Source organism: Bos javanicus, chromosome 21 (assembly GCF_032452875.1).
Source record: "Bos javanicus breed banteng chromosome 21, ARS-OSU_banteng_1.0, whole genome shotgun sequence".
NCBI lineage: Eukaryota > Metazoa > Chordata > Mammalia > Artiodactyla > Bovidae > Bos > Bos javanicus.
The window spans coordinates 5165507-5187172 of NC_083888.1; the positions used below are offsets into that span (position 1 = coordinate 5165507).

The 21666-nt window shown below is 50.2% G+C and overlaps 1 protein-coding gene across 4 annotated transcripts in view; it reads right to left on the minus strand.

Annotated features, from left to right (window-relative positions):
* Positions 1–21350, minus strand: part of LRRK1 (leucine rich repeat kinase 1) — a 135054-nt gene extending 113704 nt beyond the window's left edge. The window contains exons 1-2 of one of the 4 annotated variants that reach the window (XM_061394221.1): positions 21160–21350; positions 14795–15047 (exon numbers count right to left, since the gene is read on the minus strand). In XM_061394221.1, the coding sequence (XP_061250205.1) occupies positions 14795–14894 (100 nt within the window). In that variant the 5' untranslated portion in view covers positions 14895–15047; positions 21160–21350. Of the gene's footprint in view, positions 1–14794; positions 15048–19329; positions 19425–19634; positions 19783–20347; positions 20863–21159 lie in introns of those variants that run through there. The other 3 variants (XM_061394219.1, XM_061394218.1, XM_061394220.1) reach the window with 3 other exon arrangements.
* Between the last annotated feature and the right edge of the window lie 316 nt (positions 21351–21666).

Genomic DNA, 21666 nt, shown 5'->3' on the forward strand with positions numbered 1-21666 from the left:
TAATGCTTATATATGGAATTTAGAAAGATGGTAATGATGAGTCTATATGCGAGACAGCAAAAGAGACACAGATGTAAGAAGTCTTTTGGACTCTGTGGGAGAAGGCAAGGGTGGGATGATTTGAGAGAACAGCATTTAAACATGTAAATTATTATATGTGAAACAGATCACCAGTCCAAGTTCGATGCATGAGGCAGGGTGCTCAGGGCTGGTGCACTGGGATGACCCTGAGGGATGGGATGGGGAGGGATGTGGGAGGGGGGTTCAGGATGGGAAACACATGTACACCCGTGGTGGATTCATGTCAATATATGGCAAAACCACTATAATATTGTAAAGTAATTAGCCTCCAATTAAAGTAAAAAAAGACATCTCCCAAACAGAAAAATAAATAAATAAAATATATGTAAATCTGTAGTATTAAAAAAAAAAAGAATATTGGAGTGTATTGCCATACCCTCCTCCAGGGGATTTTCCCAACCCCGGGATTGAACCCAGGTCTCCCAAATTGCAGGTGGATTCTTTACTATCTGAGCCACCAGGGAAACCCAATGGTCTTCCCTACTTTTTTCAATTTGAGCCTGAATTGTGCTAGAAGAAGTCATGGTCTCAGTTACAGTCAGCTCCTGGTCTTGTTTTTTACTGACTGTATAAAGCTTCTCCATCTTTAGCTGAAAGAATATAATCAATCTGATTTTAGTGTTGACCATCTGGTGATGTCATGTGTAGAATCTTCTCTTGTGTTGTTGGAAGAAGGTGTTTGCTATGACCAGTGTGTTCTCTTGGCAAAGCTCTGTTAGCCTTTGCCCTGCTTCATTTTGTACTCCAAAGCCAAACTTGCCTGTTAAATCCAGGTATCTCTTGACTTCCTACTTTTGCATTCCGGTCTCCTATGATGAAAAGGACATCTTTTTTTGTGTGTATTAGATCTAGAAGGTCTTGTCAGTCTTCACAGAACTGTTCAACTTCAGCTTCTTCGGCATTAGTGGTTGGGGCACAGACTTGGATTACTGTGATGTTGAATGGTTTGCCTTGGAAACAAACTGAGATCATTCTGTCGGTTTTGAAGTTGCACCCAAATACTGCATTTCAGACTCTTGTTGACTTTGAGGGCTACTCCATTTCTTCTAAGAGATTCTTGCCCACAGAAGTAGATATAATGGTCACCTGAGTTAAATTCACCCATTTCTGTCCATTTTAGTCCACTGATTCCTAAAATGTCAATGTTTACTCTTGCCATCTCCTGTTTGACCATGTCCAATTTACCTTGATTCATGGGCCTAACATTCCAGGTTCCTATGCAATACTGTTCTTTACAGTATCAGATTTTACTTTCTCCACCAGACACATCCACAACTGTGGTCTCTTTTTGCCTTTTCATTTTGTTCACAGGGTTCTCAAGGCAAGAATATCATATATGTACCTCATCTTCTGTATCCATTCATTTGTTGATGGACACTTAAGTTGTTTTCATATATTGGTCATTGTAAATAATGTTGCAGTGAACATTGGGGTACATATATCTATTTGAATTTTCTTTTTGATATAAATCTATTTTGAATAAATCTATTCATTTTCTTTGGATATAAACCCAGGAGTGAAATGGCTGGATCATATGGCAGTTCTATTTCCAATTTTTTAGGAAACTCTATATTGTTTCCATAGTGTTTATACCAATTTACACTCTCACCAACAGTGCATCAGGGTTCCTTTTTCTCTACATCCTAGCCAATATTTATTATTTGTAGACATTTTGATGATAGCCATTCTGACAGGTGTGAGGTGATATCTCATTGTGGTTTCGATTTGCATTTCCCTGACGATCAGTGATGTTGAGCATATTTTCATGTGCCTGTTGGCCATCTATATGTCTTTTTGGAAAAATGTCTGTTTAGGTCCTCTGTCCATTTTTAAATCAGGTTTTATTTTTGTATTGAATTCTATGAGTTCTTTATACACTTTGGATATTTAGCCCTTATTAGATTTACTTAAACCTAAATGCATGCATGCATGCTAAGTCTCTTCAGTCATGTCCAACTCTGTGCGACCCAATGGACAGCAGCCTACCAGGCTCCTCTGTCCATGGAATTCTCCAGGCAAGAGCACTAGAGTGGGTTGCCATTTCCTTCTCCATTAAATCTAATTATTTAACCTAAATCTTAAAGGTTCCTTTATATGGCCCTGTATATTTATCATTACTTTCCCAAGACAGTGTACATTTAATTTATATTAATTCAATAATTAAGAAAAAAGCAAAACATTTCTACTGATAGCCCCTTGGACATTCAAAGTTCTCATTTCAATTCTTCAGAGCTTGTAGGTGAGACTGGATAGGGTATTTAGTTACCCACTACATACAATGTCAATGCAAAGAGCTCCTAGGAAAGATAAAGAAAGACCAAAAAGGTCCTAGAGGTTGATAAGGAAAAGATATGAAGAGAGAGCTCAAAAAAAGTAAATATAACCAGCTCTCACACATACTAAAACATGCTAAGTCTCACTCATCTTAAGATAAATGCATATCAAAACTATACTGAGACATCTTTTTTCACATAGCAGATTAGGAAAAACCAAAAATTTGGTAACACTGTAGTCAGGCCTATGGGGAAACAGGCACGCGCATACACTGTGGAGGCAAACAGGAAAATCTCCCATGGAGGGTGATCTGGAAGCATATGTTCTCTGGCCTATCAGGGTTTCTCAGGTGGTGCTGGTGGTAAGAACCCACCAGTCGATGCAGGTAGATGTAAGAGACACAGTTTCCATCCCTGGGTCAGGAAGATCCCCTGGTGGAAGGCAAGGCAACCCACTCTAGTATTCCTGCCTGGGGAATCCCATGGATGGAGAATCCCATGGACGGGGGAGCCTGGCGGGCTACAGTCCATAGGGTAGAACAGAGTCAGACACGACTGAAGCGACTTATCACGCACGCACACACATGTTCTTTAGCCCATTACTTTGAGAATTTACTGTGTAGATACACTTGTATATGTGTGAAAAGACATCAACAGCATTATTTGTTATATACCTAAATATTAGTAGCCCAAATGTCCATTAGAGGGGACTGCTTACTGAGGTATAATACAGTAAATAAATACAATAAATAAATACATAAACTGAGGTACAATACAATAGATGCTATGCATTTGTCAAAAGAATGATGATGAATGTGTGAAAGAAAGAGGCAAAGTGCAGAACAGTGTGTGTGATCAGCTACCCACTGCATAAAAGAGGGAAAATATGAGTCTACATTTGTTTTGCTTGTATACATACAAAGACATTCTGGAAGGATGTAAAAACCAAAGAATTGTAAATTGTCACTATGGTTGTTGAGTAGTATGACTGTATTCAAACAACTAAAGTTTTAGGATCTTGGCAAGGAAAAAGACATGAAGTCATTCACTCTGCCTTTTCCTCTGCATGTCTTCAGGCAGAGATACACACCCTCGAATTCAAACAACAAAAATTGACTCCAGCTGATTTGCCTCAAAACTGAGACTGCCATCTGCCTTCTAAATCTCAAAGCAGGCACACACAAAAAAGCAAAAAGCCAGGATAAGGGGTTCTCTGTAGCTCACAGAGTTATGAGTTGATGTATTTAACACGTAGATTTGAAGGGAACCCCACGGGTGATTACAAAGCGGCCTCTGAAAAGTTAAAAGCAAGCAACACAAATGTATCTGCCTAAAAGATAATGCTTAACAGAAGCAAACGCCTGCAGCCTCACCCTTTTGCCCTGAGACAAAAATGCAGAGAAGATTTTCAGTCCGAGTAAGAGTTTACATTCCTGGGCGCCCCACTCCTCTGTGGCTAGGTTTGTAGCCTGTGGCTGAGTTGGACACAGTTGCTCTGTGATTGTCATATTCACTATTTTCCTCTATGGAAATGTCCACTCAATGGACATTCCTTTATGGAAATGTCCAATGTAGTACAAACTTCTTCGGTTAATACAACCCTCACCAGACAACAATATGGCCCTTTATTTTTATGAGTGCTGTTCTGATTATTAAAGCAAGAAATGCCACGACTCCTCAGAAATCACAAACATGCCAAGAAGCCTGGGTTCTGCTACTGTGGCCCTTTGCCCACCAAAACCTGACTCAGCCATCACTATTTCTCTGAGTTCAAGGCACTCCTTATGGATAGCTTTTGGCTGAACATTTAGGATACTCATGAATATTAGAACTTCGAGCTTTAGTAAGAGACATACAGATTTTGTAATCTGGCTAAAAAAAAAAAAAAAAGCATTCTGGCATTCTGAAGATAAGGTGAGGAAAGATTTCAACTTCAATGAAAATACTTTCAACTAAAACTTTAATTAAAGTTTTAATTAAAACAATTTTGAAGATTAAATTGGGGTCATCACATTTCAGTGATAAACACATTTTGAAAATGAGGACTCGTCAAGTTTTAAATTCCATGCCTTTTATAGCTTCAAGCCCCCAAAATCAAAGATCCCCATTTTTAAGGACCTCCTCATTTTTATCAGTATAATAATATCATCATTTTCACTAACAGAAACAGGATCCAGCTGAGGCTATATGATTTACTGAGGATTTACCAAGTATGCGTACTTAGCAAACAGATTCTAACCATTTCTGTGTTACAGATGAGGACTGGAGTACAGAAAGATCAGGATTTAAACCTGGCTCCTTCCAACTGCAAAGTCCACAATTTTAACACCATCACTCAGTTTCTCCTAAGTTTGTGCAAATTGCACACCTGGGAAATGCCAAGGAGAGTCTGGAAGACAAGATCCAGAGAGTAGGCTGAGCCCTAACTGTAGCCACAAACTCCTATACAGAACAAACTCAACAAGCCACGTGAGCACAGAAAACAAGGAGACCTAAGAGGACCAGAAACCATTGTGCAAGAGGTGAGCAAGGTTCAGGAGTGCTGCACGGCTGCACAGAGTGCATCCAGGAAGTCAGGCCTCCCAAGCCACCCACCGGGGGACTGCGCAGAGGGAAAACCCACAGGAAGCCCTTCTCCAGCCTGCGCCAGGCAGTACAGGGCCAAGGCTCCTGGCCCTTGTGTGCTAGAGACGAAGTGTGAAACCTCACACTTGGTGGTCGTGGTGGCTGACACTCGGGAGGTTCGTGTAGCCCCCACCCAGAAGACATACACCCAGGTATCCCTAGGGCAACCTGCGACAGTCTCCCTGCCCAACTCTCTGCAGCCTGAATTAACAAAAATGGCCTTCAAAGACAGTTTTGGGGAATCCCAGATACAAAGATCAACATCCAACCACATACCCACAAACATTTGAGGAAGATTAACATCATAAAGGAGAAGCACCCAACTCTGATAACCGCGCCTCCAAGCAAGGCAGCTGCAGATGGGCAAGAAGAGACCCCTCCCCACTCCCATCTCCCCCACACACAAAGCTAGATTAAGTTCCCTGCTATTGAGCCAAGGACCTAATGCCCCTGGGAGCATGTTGACTGCCCCCCGCCACCACCACCACCACCCAGGACAGGACAGGATGAGGCATATTCCACTACAGCTCTCCCTTGGGCCTCAGAGTCTCCAAGGGGAAGTGAGCAGTTGACAGTGACAATGCTTGGGCAAGGCAGGGTCTTGCCAGATCTGAGAACCTGCACCTCTTGCTTTCCCCTTACATTACAGCTCAGTGAGAAAACCTACACAAATAACCCAGTCACCGAGATAAGGGGGTGTGGGCAAACTTTGGACTGGCTGATGATTAAACTTGCTATTGGCAACCACTACTCTCATCTGGGAGTCAGTGCCTGAGCTCCCCTAAGCAGGATCTTGGGCTATAGCTTTCCAGAATCTGGGGGGGCCATTTCCACCTAGAAACAGTGTTATATAGCAAGAACAAGCCCTCAAAATAAATATGAATGACGTCTTAGGGAGATACAAGGGGACACAGCATCCATACCAAAGAACTGGCTGAAAAGCTGGGAAATTAAAGTGAAAGAGGTGATCTATAAAACACAAAAGGTTTGCTACAGAGCATAATGGACAGAGCCAGAGGACAAATCAGCAACGTGGAAGACCAAGCAGAGACTGCAGTACCAAGACACAGAGAAGTTAAAGCACAAACAAAAATTGGAGAGACAGGAAAGATGCTCTGGGTAAGCTTCAGGCTCTGCCCGCTGAGAATGGGGTGGGGGGACGGGATGCCCCAGAGAGCCAACCTGAAGAGCAAAAGTTAAAATTTTGCATAAGCTTCTCCTTCTCCTCCTGCCTCTGTAACTCAGCCTGCCCCTCGTAAAGTCTAGATCACGTAGGTCATGTAATCTCAGAAAGCGGGGCTTACAATCCTAGGAACTGAAGTTTATCTCACTCACCCTTGTCCTGCTCTTTGCAATTGCCGAGCCCCTGCAAACCTGCTGAATCATGCCTGTCCGTGTAAAGGACAGCTACCCCCTTGCTCATCTTGACTGCTGTTCCCGCACACGTGAAATCCCTTAGTTTAAACCAGCCTATTAACAGCTAGTGTTGTCCACTGCAGTCTGTCCATAAAAACTCTGTAACCCCTTTGTTCAGGGCTCAGAGCTTGGAGTGTTAACTCCTCTGGGCTGGCTGGCGTAATAAACCTGAGTTCTCCAACTCTCCGAGTGTGATGCTTGGTTTCTCGAGTAACCCACAGCAGCAGGGACATGGAGGGTGGGAGGCCGTTCTCTCCTTGGGCCCAGGCGGCCATGGCCTAATGGTTAGTCCACAGACTAAGGAGTTCTGCTTGGTGACACCCGAGGGAAATGTATCATGGGCTACCTCTCTTGAAAGCAGTGGGATGGTTAGCGCAGATTAAAATGGAGTCCAAGGGCGAGATACTTAGTTATTTCAAGGAAGGGATTAAGGGATGCCAGTCAGCCTAGGCAGTGGAGCCAGAGGCAGCAGAGACAGGACTGGCCTCAGCAGCACTGATTTCTCACCAGAGCAGCCCACACGAATATCTGAGAGTCAGCTCCCCGATGCTAGAAGTAAGCAAGCATAGTCTGAACAAATAATCAGAGGATTTGAGCCTCAGATCCAGGTTAATAGTAAAAGCCCCATCACACCCAGAGCTTCCGCCGCAGGCAGGTCTTCGTCAGCAGGAAGCACAGCTGTGTCAACTGCTCCCACACAGATGGACGCCGCTGTCACTTGTCCCAAGACCTGGGCTGCCACTCAGCCTCCTTCCCCTTCACCTCCCAGTGAAGGACTCTTGACTGGACACTGGCCGCTCCCTGGCGGCCCAGGGCTGCTCCTGCAGCCAGATCCCTTCCTGGCAAGGCCCTGTCCTCCCAGCAGGCGTGAACAGGACACCGAGTCCAGGAAGAGCTCCAAGGCGTGCGTGGGCAGTTACTCGGAAAGGCACCCAAACCAGGGATCTGCCCCTTGGAGGATTTCCTCCCAAGGCTCACTGAGGAAGCATGCGGCCACACAAGAGGCACTTCCTATTTAGGCTATTTCTATTTCTGGAAGGCAGACAAATCTGCTTGGCTCTTCCATTAAGAAGTTATTTTCAACACAGATTTGAAAAACTCAAAGCAAGAAGAAAAGGACATTGGAAGTAGCTATGTCAAAACCTGGGACTCCAGGGCCCTCCGGAATGTTCCTTCTCCTTCTTCCGTCCATGCTGGGCCCAGTGGAGGACAGTGCTCAGCGGCAGGCAGCAGAGCTCAGGGCAGCTCACGGAGAGGAGCGGGGTGAGACCCCCTCGGGTGACGTCTGTCCAAGTGCCCCCCAGCCTCATGGTCCTGAAGAGTCTTACCAAGCATTCTTGGCCAGAATTATCTGGAAGTTTCCTCACTTCTCTGCTTCCGGGGAGCCCTAACCTCAGCTGACAGGACAGGTTTTTCCACTTTGACTAGTGTGAGGCAGATGTAGAAGAATGTCTAATGACCTGTTTGTCAAACTGGCTCACCCGGCAGTCCTGGCCCGGGATCTCACTGACCCTCGCTCTCTCAGCTCACACACTCAGGACCCATCCACACTTTCCAAATGTGCCTTCTGTATCCAAGGCCGGGGGAATGCTGACGGTGTGAATACGGTTGTGGCAAGCCTTTCTGGGGCACAACTGTGTTGCACAAACCCAGGACAGGCGCCTATAGCCCACCTGGTACCACATGCATATTCATGGGCGCTGCAAGGGTTAACCATTCTGAACAAGCACAAGGTGGGCTGCACAAGTCAAAACAAGTAGAAGCACTAACGAACACACACACACAAAAGACCACTACCAAAACCCCAAGGGTAAAAAAGTTAGTTTTTTGGGTTTTTTTTTTACTAATTTTTATTAAAGTTTGGATCTTTTCCTAACTCTACTTGGAGGTATAATGGTAAGATTATTTCCAAAGCATGCTACCTTCCAAGGATTTTTAAAGGGTGGTTTTATCCCGACATTGAGAATAACTTGAGTATCACTGCTCCTATTTCTGACAGTTTTCCTTAGGCAGTGCTGAGAATTAAGTCTGCAAGGATCTTTCCTGGGGTGAAGTTGGTGGACTGGGGAGAAGGTGGGGCAGAAAACTCATCCAACAGGGACAGAACTAAGAGGGTAAGTGCTGTGAGAGGCACAGCTGCAGATTCCTGAAGCCAAATACTGCCCCATTTAATTCAGAAAGAAGTGAATGAGAGAGAGGCCAGTTAAAGCAAATTTAACCTTGGAAGTCAGCACCCAGTGACGGAGGAGGTATGCAGGTTGGATCCTAATCACAAAATTTCTGTACTTAAGCAACAATTTTTTAAGTAAACTGCAATATTATTCTCCTGGCTGCAAAAGTAATGCAAAACAAGAACAAAAGAACACGTGCTCATTGTAGAAAACATAAGCTCTACAGATAAGTAAAAGCTATGATCCCCGAGGACTGTACGACTCTTTGAGTGTCACCTGCTCCCAGGCTGTGGTCTCGGTGCACATATTTCTGCTTTGCGAAAATGAAATCCAACATGCAATGTTTTAGAATAGGGCCCCCAGAGCTCTGGGTTCAAGGCGAAGATCATTTCATCGGTGAGATTCACCAGTCCCACCCCTCCACAACTGCCCATCGAAGCGACCCCGCTGCTAGCTGTTAGCGGGGCTGGGGTTTCCTGTCAAGGTTCACAGGAGAAAAGGGCTCTGCCGGCTGCTTGTGGAAGTTGCTCAGTCGTGTCCAACTCTTTGCGACCCCATGAACTATAGACCATGGAATTCTCCAGGCCAGAATACTGGAGTGGGTAGCCTTTCCCTTCTCCAGGGGAATCTTCCCAACCCAGGGATCAAACCCAGGTCTCCTGCATTGCAGGTGGATTCTGTATCAGCTGAACCACAAGGGAAGCCCTGCTGGCTGCTTAAATAAATATAAATATATGGATAAGATATATATTTTTAAAGAATTGAGCCCACCACCCCCTATTTGGTAGATGGAATGACAGACACCAATTTTTGCCCTCTGCCTGCATCCATAGCCTGGCAGCAGCCTCCTCATGGAGGCAGCTCTTCACTTGGGCTTCTTTACATGACTTGTTTCGGCCAAGGGTGGAGCATGGTGGCAACAGCGTGTCAGTCTGAGCCAAAGCCTTAAGAGACACAGCTTGCTTCTACTTTCACTGCTTGCACCTCTGCAACCGGCAGGGAAGAAGGTACCACGCCAGCCTGCTGGGCTCTGAGGAGAAGAGCCATGCAGAGCGGAGCTGCAGAGTACAGGATGCAGCAGGGCCCCAGGACTCCCATGGGTTAGTGGGCCAAGAATAAACGCTGACGGGTATATCCGACTGAGATTCTGCGTCTGTCTGGATCCGGGTTCAGAGACATTGAGCCAAGCAGCTGAGGAAACCCAGAACTAAAAACTGGCCTAATGAGCCCCACAGGCAGCCCTTGGGCCCCCTCTTGAGCCCTTCTCACACTGAGTGAGTCCCAGGAGTGCCTCCCTAAACCTGCTCACTCAATAAGAGGAAACACAGATTTAACCACCTGTGGGGCTCTAAGCAAGACAGGCATGGGGGTGCCCATCACTCCAGCATGCACAGAATTAGTAGTGGCTCCTTATCCAGAGTCCAAGGTAATGGACTCTGCGATCCCAGCATCCACACAAGTCCCCGTGGTGACACTGTCCTCCCCCGGACCCAGCAAGAAAGCAGACAGTGTTCTCCACGGCCCTCAGTCACGGCCCTCAGTCACTGCCCTCAGGCACTGCCCTCAGGCACTGTCCTCACGCACTGCCCTCAGTCACTGTCCTCACTCACTGCCCTCAGTCACTGTCCTCACGCACTGCCCTCAGGCACTGTCCTCACGCACTGCCCTCAGTCACTGCCCTCACGCACTGCCCTCACGCACTGCCCTCAGGCACTGCCCTCAGTCACTGCCCTCAGTCACTGTCCTCACTCACTGCCCTCAGTCACTGCCCTCAGGCACTGCCCTCAGGCACTGCCCTCACTCACTGCCCTCAGGCACTGTCCTCACGCACTGCCCTCAGTCACTGCCCTCACTCACTGCCCTCACGCACTGCCCTCAGGCACTGCCCTCAGTCACTGCCCTCAGTCACTGTCCTCACTCACTGCCCTCAGGCACTGTCCTCACTCACTGCCCTCAGTCACTGCCCTCAGGCACTGCCCTCAGGCACTGCCCTCACTCACTGTCCTCACTCACAGCCCTCACTCACTGTCCTCACGCACTGCCCTCACGCACTGCCCTCACTCACTGCCTTCACGCACTGCCCTCAGGCACTGTCCTCACTCACTGCCCTCACTCACTGCCCTCAGGCACTGTCCTCACTCACTGCCCTCACTCACTGCCCTCAGGCACTGTCCTCACGCACTGCCCTCAGGCACTGCCCTCACGCACTGTCCTCACGCACTGCCCTCAGGCACTGCCCTCACTCACTGTCCTCACTCACTGCCCTCACTCACGGGCCCTTACTCACTGTCCTCACTGCCCTCAGGCACTGTCCTCAGGCACTGCCCTCACTCACTGTCCTCACTCACAGCCCTCACTCACTGCCCTCACTCACGGGCCCTTACTCACTGTCCTCACTGCCCTCAGGCACTGTCCTCAGGCACTGCCCTCACTCACTGTCCTCACTCACAGCCCTCACTCACTGCCCTCAGGCACTGCCCTCACGCACTGCCCTCACTCACTGCCCTCACCCACTGCCCTCACTCACTGCCCTCAGGCACTGTCCTCACACACTGCCCTCAGGCACTGCCCTCAGGCACTGTCCTCACTCACTGCCCTCATGCACTGCCCTCAGGCACTGTCCTCATGCACTGCCCTCAGGCACTGCCCTCAGGCACTGTCCTCACTCACTGCCCTCAGTCACTGTCCTCAGGCACTGCCCTCACTCACTGCCCTCAGTCACTGCCCTCAGGCACTGTCCTCACTCACTGCCCTCAGGCACTGCCCTCACTCACTGCCCTCAGTCACTGCCCTCAGGCACTGTCCTCAGGCACTGCCCTCACTCACTGTCCTCACTCACTGCCCTCACTCACGGGCCCTTACTCACTGTCCTCACTCACTGCCCTCATTCACGGCCCTCAGGCACTGCCCTCACTCACTGTCCTCACTCACAGCCCTCACTCACTGTCCTCACTCACTGTCCTCAGGCACTGCCCTCACTCACTGCCCTCAGGCACTGCCCTCACTGACCGCCCTCAGGCACTGCCCTCACGCACTGCCCTCAGGCACTGTCCTCAGTCACTGCCCTCAGGCCAGCTGAGTGGTAGAGGAGGAGGCCAGGAGGGGCCCCACGCCTGATGGCCAAGCCACAGAAGCAGCCTGTTGCCAGTGGAACAGGGCACATTTCTTCCCCCTGGGTCCTGGGGCAGGGCCTCCACACAGCTTTTCAGCTGCCTGCCATTATGGGACCTTTTGACTCTTGGAGAATGGACATGCATTTGTCCTTCATAATTCCCACAATGCTGAGCCGTAGGAGAGAATTTTCCAGTGTATTTTAGGTCACTTTGCTCTCTTCTTCAACTCTATGGCTTACATGTTTTGTTCGCTGCATAAACACATCCCTCAGCACCAGGGTTCACAAGACCTGGGTCCCCACTGTGGGACCCCCCAGTGTAGGCGTGAGAACAGCACCAGGACAGGATGCACAATTTCCAACAGGCTGGTCAAACCTTGCGCGTGTCCTGAAGCCCATCCGAACTGGGGCGTCCTCAGTGGAGCCCTGAGATTCCACTGGCGAACCGCGCCCTGAGGAGAGAAGACTTTTCTGGGCCTGCTCTGTGCTGCTCGGGGATCATAGCAGTCGTGGAGAGGGGGCCACGGCCATGAGGGAGGGGGACCATGGCAGTCAGAGGCAGGGGGCCATGGAGGTCAGAGAGGGGGACCACGACAGTCTGGGAGGGGGGACCACAGCAGTCAGAGGGGGGGGCCACGGAGGTCAGAGAGGGAGACCATGGCGATCAGGGGGCGGGGGACCACAGTGGTCGGGGAGGAGGGGGCCATGGCGGTCTGGGAGGGGGGACCACAGCGGTCAGAGAGGGGGGCTACGGAGGTCAGAGAGGGGGACCGTGGCGATCGGCGGGGGGGACCACAGTGGTCGGGGAGGGGGGGCCGTGGCAGTCTGGGAGGGGGGACCACGGTGGTCAGAGAGGGGGGCTACGGAGGTCTGAGAGGGAGACCATGGCGGTCTGGGAGGGGGGACCATGGCGGTCAGAGAGGGGGGCCACAGAGGTCAGAGAGGGGGACCATGGCGATCGGCGGGGGGGACCACAGTGGTCAGGGAGGGGGGGCCATGGCGGTCAGGGAAGGAGGGCCACGGAAGTCAGAGAGGGGGACTATGGTGGTCTGGGAGGGGGGACCATGGCAGTCAGAGAGGGGGGCCATGGAGGTCAGAGAGGGGGCCCACGGCGGTCCGGGAGTGGGGCCCAGCCGTAGGAGCAGCACAGTTCAGACCCAGACCTCAAGGGAGAGAAACAGGGGCTGGGAGTATCAACCTTTGGCCTCTTGGTGTGCACGAACACTTTCTGGACATCACCCACCTCAGGCCCCGAGGCAAGGCCGGTTCCTCTCTGTCCCAGGTCCCCAGGACCTCTGTGAGTCAATTAGATCCCTGGGCACCTTGGAAAAGCCAAGGTCTCAGCCTTGCCACTTCGTTGGTGGACCGTTGGCATGGCCTGCGAGCCTGTTAGAGACACTTGTTAGAGACGGGGGTGTCCCACAGCCAGGGGATGAGAATCTACAGCTCACCAAGGTCCTCAGGGGACTGGAGTATACACCGCACTGTGAGAAAAGCCACGCCAACGCGCTGAGCCGAATCATCCAGACCAGGTGCTTCTCACCCCCAGCTGCACATCAGGATTGCCGCGGTGGGGAGGCAAGAACTTTTCAAAACTCCCACGCCTGTACCTCCCCACAGGACGCCGCTCCAGGGGGGCTGGGCGGGCAGTTCCAGGCTCTGCCCAGCATTTCTGGGGCCAGGGTAGAGATGTGCTTACTCAGACCACTGACTTGTGCCCAGGATGAGGATGGGGCAGAGTCCCTGCTGGGGCTTTCTCAGATGACACAGTCACCCACCCAACGAGCCACAAAGGGACCCAAAGTCCCTGCCCCAGCCCCATTCCTCAGGATTGCTGAGGGGAGAAGATGGGATACTGAGGGACTGCTGAGGGAGCCTGGAGAGAAGCTCTACCCCAATCAGGACTAGCATGCCACAGACAGGGGACCTTGATCTCATGGTAGTAAGGCAGGGCCTTCCTAACAAGCAACTGAAAAAAGTCAAACATCTGAAAAACACACACACACGCACACACAAAACTTTTCAAAAGATGCTAGTCAAACACTCTGGGAACATTTAGTGCTGGACAATGTCAAGAAGCAAATTCTTTTCTCGTTTCATAATCTAATTTATGTGTAAAAAGAACCTTGCAGAAACACCACCTTAGTCAGACTTTGGGCATTTTCGATGGAGAAAAATTACTCCAGTAACTGAACATAATGTCTGCGGAGTCAGGTATCACACTGAATCACTAACTTGACGGAGGTGCAAACATACAGGTCTTCTCAAAGCCCGTAGGACGGCCCGCAGGACAGCCTACACTTTGAGGATTAAGGGTTAAGGAAGGTTCAATTGGCGGTTCTGCCCATTCCAAGTTGTTGACATCGACCAAGTTTCTACATCTCTCTTACTCTCATGTTCCTCAGGTATAAAATGGGGATACAAGTACCATTTATAAGTTGCTGTGAGGATTAAACGAGGTTATTTCCTAAGGCACTGAAACCAGTGCCTGGTATGTACTTAGGGTTTAACAAATATTTATTGTTAACAATATCAATACTATACTATTAAGGATAAAAGTGACGCATCTCTGGTGGACAACCCAGCAATACATAAAGAGGCTTAAAAATCTTCAAACCTAATTGTCCTGCTTCTGTAGATCAATCTTAAAGAAATAATCTCAAAACCATGTATAAAAAGGTGGACATGGAATGATTTAGGTCTGAGTCAGCAACTAGAAGAAACCCAAATGCCCCAAAACATCCAGCAGGAGAGTAAGAATTAGGTCAATCATTTCACACATTTTTCTACTTCTTTTTTCTTTTTTCAATTTTTTGTGTAATAAACATGTAGTAGATTTATACTGAGAACACAAAACCAAATCCCCATTTCAAAAAATCCTTTTAACCAGTACGAAATGATGCCTTGATTCTTAAGATCCACATACATTTTAAGTCCACGTAAATTTTGTCCCATGACATCTTCAATGTGTAGAATTTAAGTGAGACTCCCACAATATGTTTTATAATGAAAAACTGCACAACTCATCAAATAACTGGCACTTCACGTGTTTTGGTTGAGAACCCCTGGTTTGTGCACAGAGCATGCAAAGCAGACACGACCAGCCCTGCCCGTACCGTTCTCCTGGGTCTCCATGGCGCGTCCTGGACACACAGCTGACCCTGCTGGCCCCACACACCAGTACATGCTGGGCGGTAGCCGAGACATTCCAGCCATCAACCCTCAGGGTAGCTGCTCTCCCAAGTCAGTTCCGCCGTGGTCACAGCCGCCGCTGCTGCTGCCCGAGGGGTAGACTAGGTCATGGCTTAGAGTCCAGGGTGGAATATATCACAGACCCACCGTCATGGCTGAGCAGAAAACTGTCTTCTCCTGATGGTGAAAAAACATCAAGTCAGAAGGCTTTTCTTAACTATCAAGTCCCTTCCCGAACCCTTGCACAAACACTTATATTTACAAGGCCGTGGCAATGTGCACTGGTCATCTCCCTCCCCCATTTTTGCAACACTTCTCTTTAGATTCCATCTCTCGAGCCACCGCGGGTCACATGTGGGCAGTGAAGAGACAGAGCTCTCCCACCACACCTGGCAGCTGGGCTTCTGTCTGCCTGAGAAGAGTTCAGAAACCCCAGACAATCGCAGAACACCTACTGTTAAGGGCTCAATCACTGTTACATCAACACGCACTCACTGTCACCAGCAAAGGGACACTGAGACAGTGAAATGAGGTTCCTGCCTTCGGGGTTTTCACCCTCCAGTTGGGGTGAGGCAGACGCACGCCAACAGAGCCAAGGCTTCCCTTTGCCCAGAACAGACCCTTCCAGAAGCCTGGAACTGGGGACATAATGACAAAGCGGTAAGCAGGCAACAGTCCCAAAGAGAAGGGTCTGGAAGGCGCTGGCTATGAAGCCAAGTGAGAGTGAGTCCTGGGGGGTGGCGGAAAGGACCCCCCATGTTCCACCAGTCCCCACCACCCTGGGGGTATCTGGCAACGTCCAGAGGCATGTTCGGTTGTTATAATGCGGGGTGGGAGTGCTTACAGGCATTTAGCAGGTAGCAGCCCGGAGGGACACTGCTGAACATCCTGCAACACACAGGGCAGCCATCCACAGCTGAGAAGTACCCAGAGAAATTCTGAGTTGGATTAAGACACATCTCCTAAGACTAAGGAGTCTGTGATGAGGCAAGACACTGCTCTCACATGCGGGGCTCCCACTGAGCTTGGGGTCCCTGACACGACAACCCAGCCTGCTGATTAAATGACCAGAAGCACCCGGAGGGCAAGATCCAGGCCCGGCTCTGCAGGACCTGGGGTGAGCTGCACGGTGGGAAGGGATGACCACATGAAACGCATGTGTCCCACTCAGCATTCCCATGGAGTCTATAGTACAGATATAAAAAGTATGGTGTCATCAGCAGCTATTCTCTGAGACAGACAACTCTGAAATGGAGGGTGATGGTAAAGCCCCCCACACACAAAAAATAAACAAGGTAATATATATGATGCCTAAGACAATATCATCTATTAAAAACAGACATGCACCCTCCTCCCCAGGCAACCCTTCAGCATTGGTGTGAGATTTCTACCAAGGTCAAGTTTCTGAAGTCACTTTTCACAGAACTGGAGATGGTTCTTCCTTGCAACAATAATAATGGTAGAACTGGGAAGCCAGCAGGGTCTCCTACCTGCCCTCTGATTAACAAGCTCAGAAGGAGACTTCTCTGGCAGTCCAGCGGTTAAGACTCCATGCTTTCAATGCAGGGGGCATGGGTTCGACCCCTGGTTGGGGAACTTAGACCCCACATGCTATATGGCTGAAAATTAAAAAAAAACAAGCTCCGAAAATCGAGGGCCAACCTACTGTTGCCCCAGTAAACAGGTTCTAGAAGGTAGGCACTGAACAAGCTGTGGAACAAGGCTGTGAGAACACCAGAGTTCTCGCATCTTAGGGCCTGAAAAAATCAGGCCCCTGGCCCAGGTGATCTGTATTCTTACAAGCAGGGAGAGGTGGGGCTGGGAAAGCCCCAACCAGAGGCCTTGCCCTGAGGCTTCTGTGCGCCTGCATCTTCTTGAGCTAGAGAGCAAAAGGTTCAGAGAAACCATGACTGGGGAAATCTATGTTTGAAGTCTGGGAGCCTGAAAAGTCCAAGAAGGAAAGAAGGAACACAATTTTGGAGACAATCAAAGCTTTATAAAATGCAAAACCTGATCAGGAAAATCAACTTGAGAGGTGACAGGGAGAAGCAGCAAAACAGAATACCTGTTCTAAAACAGAAGCTCCAAATCACACAGCAATGTCAGAAACCAAAGTGTCCAGCTATTACCTGCTTTCAAGCACCTCTCAAAATCAGCTACCAACTATACCCAACAACACCTCAAAAATCCAAAAGCTAGATGTTTCTTCTGAATCAGAAATATCTTACCATATAACGTTTTTAAGTTAAAAACGTCTTAAGAATATTTTAGGCCAATCCTCGCCCAGCCGTTTTGTTCCCCTTTTTATTTTCAGTTTCCTTTTGAAAATCATTTTACCAATGGAGGATTTTGCGACTGGAGCAATTTTTCAATTGTAACTTGGTTTTTGGTTTAGACTTTAGGGTAGCAATCTTAAAATGAAGTAACTCAAGTTTTGCCCTGTATTTGCCCTCTAACAGATTTTAGCTTCTTCCTGCTTCTTTTGGGTTCAGATCAATGAAACAAATAATGGTTTCAAGTTACATGTTCTCTTTTCATAATAGTATATATATCCTAAAGAGGGCTTCAAGAAGTGTCCTGCAATAATAATTATTTTAATAATTAAAAAAATCTCATCAAAGATGAAAAAGAAAAAAAGGAACCTGATATTCCTTCTACAAATATTTTTATTGGGTCCTTTTCATAGGGAGTGAGCTTCAACAGTTAATGAAACTTACCATTGGTGAGGAAGACACTGTTAAGTACTTACTATACACTTTCTGCCACGGAAGGAACATCCTGACTCTGCTCACTTGTCGTTTTAAGAAGTTTGAAGAGGGCCGTCAGTGCCAAAGAGCAGGAAGACACTTGTAAGTGAAGCACGTTAGAAACATACTTATCATCCAGCTCTTTTTTGAATCAAAAGCCTAGTTGAGATGGTTGGCACATCTCTGAGACACCCTTTTGACACTGTTGGCATCCCTTGACGAATTTTGGCTTGCCTACGAAATGTGTTTAATGTATTTGTGGACATCAAAATATTACAGAGCTACAAATTGGAGAAATGTGTACTTCTCAATCCCAGATGAGAACAGAAGCCCTTCAAGAGCCTAAGCCACAAACAAGCTAAGGTTGTCAATTCACCACTCAGTCTTTCTACTTGTATGTGTTTGGTGCCTCCCGGACAGCTCTGGGAGTAAAGGAGAAGCAGTGAGCAAGGTAGGTAGGGTCTCTGACACCCGGAGCAGCAGAAGAGACCTCCAGGAGGAATTAAAGGAGTAATTAAACAGATAAAGTAGGAACACAGACAGTGGTAACTAAAAAGAAGCACACAGACGGATGAGAGAATGAGGCTGGGTTTGGAGAGGGTGACAGCGTGAGCCAGGGGGTCTGAGATGGCAGAGGCCAGATCAACTGGGGGATGTGAGGGGAAGGAGGTCTTTGGGATTTCATGCCAAGCATAAGAGGAAACTATTGAGGATTCCGAGTAGAGGACTGACACTCTCTAATTTACCTTTTTAAACAATAAATTACTCCGGCTATACTCCGGTTCCCAAATAGAGAATGGGGGAGAGGAGAGCTGCAATTGTAGGAAAGAGATGCTGGCGAGGGAGAAGGAGCTGGACCTGAACACTACCTTTGAGAGGCCGACTCAACAGTCCTTGCCAATAACTGAACTCAAGGGATGAGGACACGGGAGGGAAGACAGCTCCCAGGTTTTCATGTCTCAGGGTTTCATCTGAGTCTACTAGGGCCGATCCCTGAGGTGTGGAAGCCTGCAGAGGGAGAGGTTTGGCAGGCCCACAAACCTCCTGTAGGGACAAACTGGGTGTGAGGTTTGTATGTTTTCAATTTAATTTTTTATTCTTTTAGGACATTCACAAGGATAACTAAATCAGACCACAAAAGAAGTTGAATTTAGCATTTTTCAAAATCGTGCATATTCTAGTTGCCCCTTTAAGTGAAGTCGCTCAGTCGTGTCCTACTCTTTGCGACCCCGTGGACTGTAGCCTACCAGGCTCCTCCATCCTTGGGATTCTCCAGGCAAGAACACTGGATTGGGTTGCCATCTGCCCCTTTAACGCCCAGGCAATCTGGATACAATGGGAGTGAATGGCAAACTCTAAAGACAGTGCATTTGGTGAAAAGCTCGCTAAACACGTAACTGCACGCTCTATTTCCTTACATCTCCGATGCTTGTGGGAGAAAAACTCCCCGGCTTCTCAAGGTGGACGGGCAGGGTGAGCGGACCGCAGAGATCCCAGAGCCTCTGTCGCCACCGTCCCCCTGGGGTCCCCGGCCTTCCCCGGCCGCGATCGCACTCATCCCTCGCGGCCCCGCCGCAGAAGGTCGCCCTCAGAGGCCGCCGGGAGACGGCGGGTTCCATCCCGGACTCGGCGGGGGGCGACGGCGCCCGGGCGCCCCGCGCCGCCAGGCCGTCCCGGGCCGCGCCCCCGCGCCGCCCTGCACTCACACTCACCCCGCGCACACGCGCGCCCGCGCGGCCGCTCCCGCTCGAAGGCAGGGGCTTCTCTAAGGGCGGAGGAATCGTGTGGACGCCTCGGCGCCTCTTCCTTTTGTGGCTTTCGCCCGCTCCCGCGGCCCGGGCGCCGGCCTGCGGGGTCGGGGTGCCCCGCCCGGGCGTCCCCCCCAAACACTCCAGCCCGAGGGCGCGGCGGGAGACGCAGGGCCTGTGCGCCGGAGAGGGCGGGGGAGACGCTTCCCGCGCGGGGCCTGGGCGGCGGGGCCGGGACTCCGCGCCGGCCGCGGCGGGGCAGCGCTTACCTGCGGGCGGTGGCGGCGGGCAGGGCCGCGGGCGCCTGGGGCGCGGGCTGCGCGGGACCGGGAGGACGGCGGCGCTCGGGGCCGGGCCACCCCTCTGCCCTCCTCCGCGGAGGCTCCGGCCGCGCGCCGGGGGCCGGGCCGGGCCAGACTCACTTCCTCAATCCTGAGCGGGGCGGGCTGCGCGCGGGGCGCGCGGGGCGAGGGGCGGCCGCCGAGAGGCCTCCGCAGAGCGCGCGCGGGAAGCCCCTGCGCTCGCCCGCCGGCTTCCCTCACCGAGACCCCGGAGGCCACGGGGTCCGCAGGCGCCCCCAGCGCCGGTCTCCTCCAGGTCTGGGTCCCCTGCCCTCCGGCAGGGCAGTCTCAGCGGCGAGCTGAGCAGCCCAGCTTTCCCTGCCCCTCTGTTCCGCTCAGCAGCGAGATCCGCTGGTGAACTCCGGACTCGTCTATGGAGGCAGTAAATACTCAAAAGACAGGAATATTCGTTTGTGTACAACTCTTCATACAGCAGACTAGACGTATGAAATGTAAAACTTCAATAGTTTGCAAACCTCACCCCTTCCACCACATGGATTTACTAAGTTATGGTTACAGACAAAGATATCACTGGTGAATCATTTTAAATTGTCTGGATTTATTTTGGGGATGGCAGTGGTAGATAAACCTGCTGGAGTGTAGGCAATTTATATTTCAACCTAATAAAAAGATGTACCTACAAGTAAGGCCATTATCCAAAGACAGATCATAATGACGTACGTCCAGGCGGGCGGGCAGGCTTTAGACTGGGCTCCACGTGCCCACCTGGGAAAGAGAAGACTTCTTCGGAAAAAGCGGATGGTTCTGCATCCTGGCGGGACCTGCGCGCCCCAGGTTCCTCCCTTGTACGGCTATGACTGGAACATTCCCAGGGTTTAATCCCAAGGCTCAGAGACAAATCGCCAGCACCCTCACTGCCGTTTCACAAAAGCCGGCCAGCAGCAGCCAGCTCCCGCCTCCACGACCTCGCAGACACTCTGAGCGGTCACCACGGACGAGTTCCTTGGGTCCCTGTTCGAAGAGGGGACCACGGGGCAGCTGAGTTTTGCGCCCAAGAGGCTGCCCCACCGGCTCTCCCGCACCACACACCCCTCCAAAAGGAAGGGTGCAGTTCTGCAATCCTGCCTTCACCACCGCGGTTCTAATTCCAGTAAGCAAAAGGCGGCAATATGGTCGCTACCGAAAAGTCCCTAATAATTTGCAAGGCGTGGCGTCCACGGTGCCGAGTGAGCCTGGCGATAGCGGCGCGGCGCCCACCCCCACCCCGAGGTGCCCGGTCCTGCCATCTAGCGGGACCGCAAGGAAGCGCGCGCCGGGTGACCGGCAGACCAGGGGGCAGACGCGGCCCACGGGGGGAGGACAAGCCCGTTTTAAATGAGCTTGCCATCCGCTTAGAAATGTGTCCAAGGTAGAAAGAACTTGTCACATGGGTGGCCTGTTTCGAGCTAGTTGTATCCCAGCATTTAACCTATCCTTGGCATGCGTTACTTACAGGTTTGCATGAGGCGATTGTTACAGGTCAGTTAAGATTTCTTTATGCTTCTTAACCCCCACTGACCAACGTCTCATGTTGGAATGCTGGTAAAGAATCCACCTGCAGCGCAGGATTCCCGAGTTCTGTCCCTGGGTGGGGAAGATCCCCTGGAGAAGGGAACGGCTACCCACTCCAGTATTCTGGCCTGGAGAAAACGAGTCGGACAGGACTGAGTGACTTTCACTTTCACTTTCTAAGTTTTATCCTAAGTAATGGAGGCAGGGAGGGGTTTCCCTGGTGACTCAGACGGTAAAGAATCCGCCTGCAATGCAGGAGACCTGGGTTCCATTGCTGGGTTGGGAAGATTCCCTGGAGAAGGGAGCAGCTACCCACCCCAGTATTCTGGCCTGGAGAATTCCATGGACTATACAGTCCATGCGGTTGCAAAGAGTCGGTCAGGACCAAGCAACTTTCACTTTCACGGTAGGGTCAATTGGAAGCTACCTCCCTGAGCTACCCTTTCTG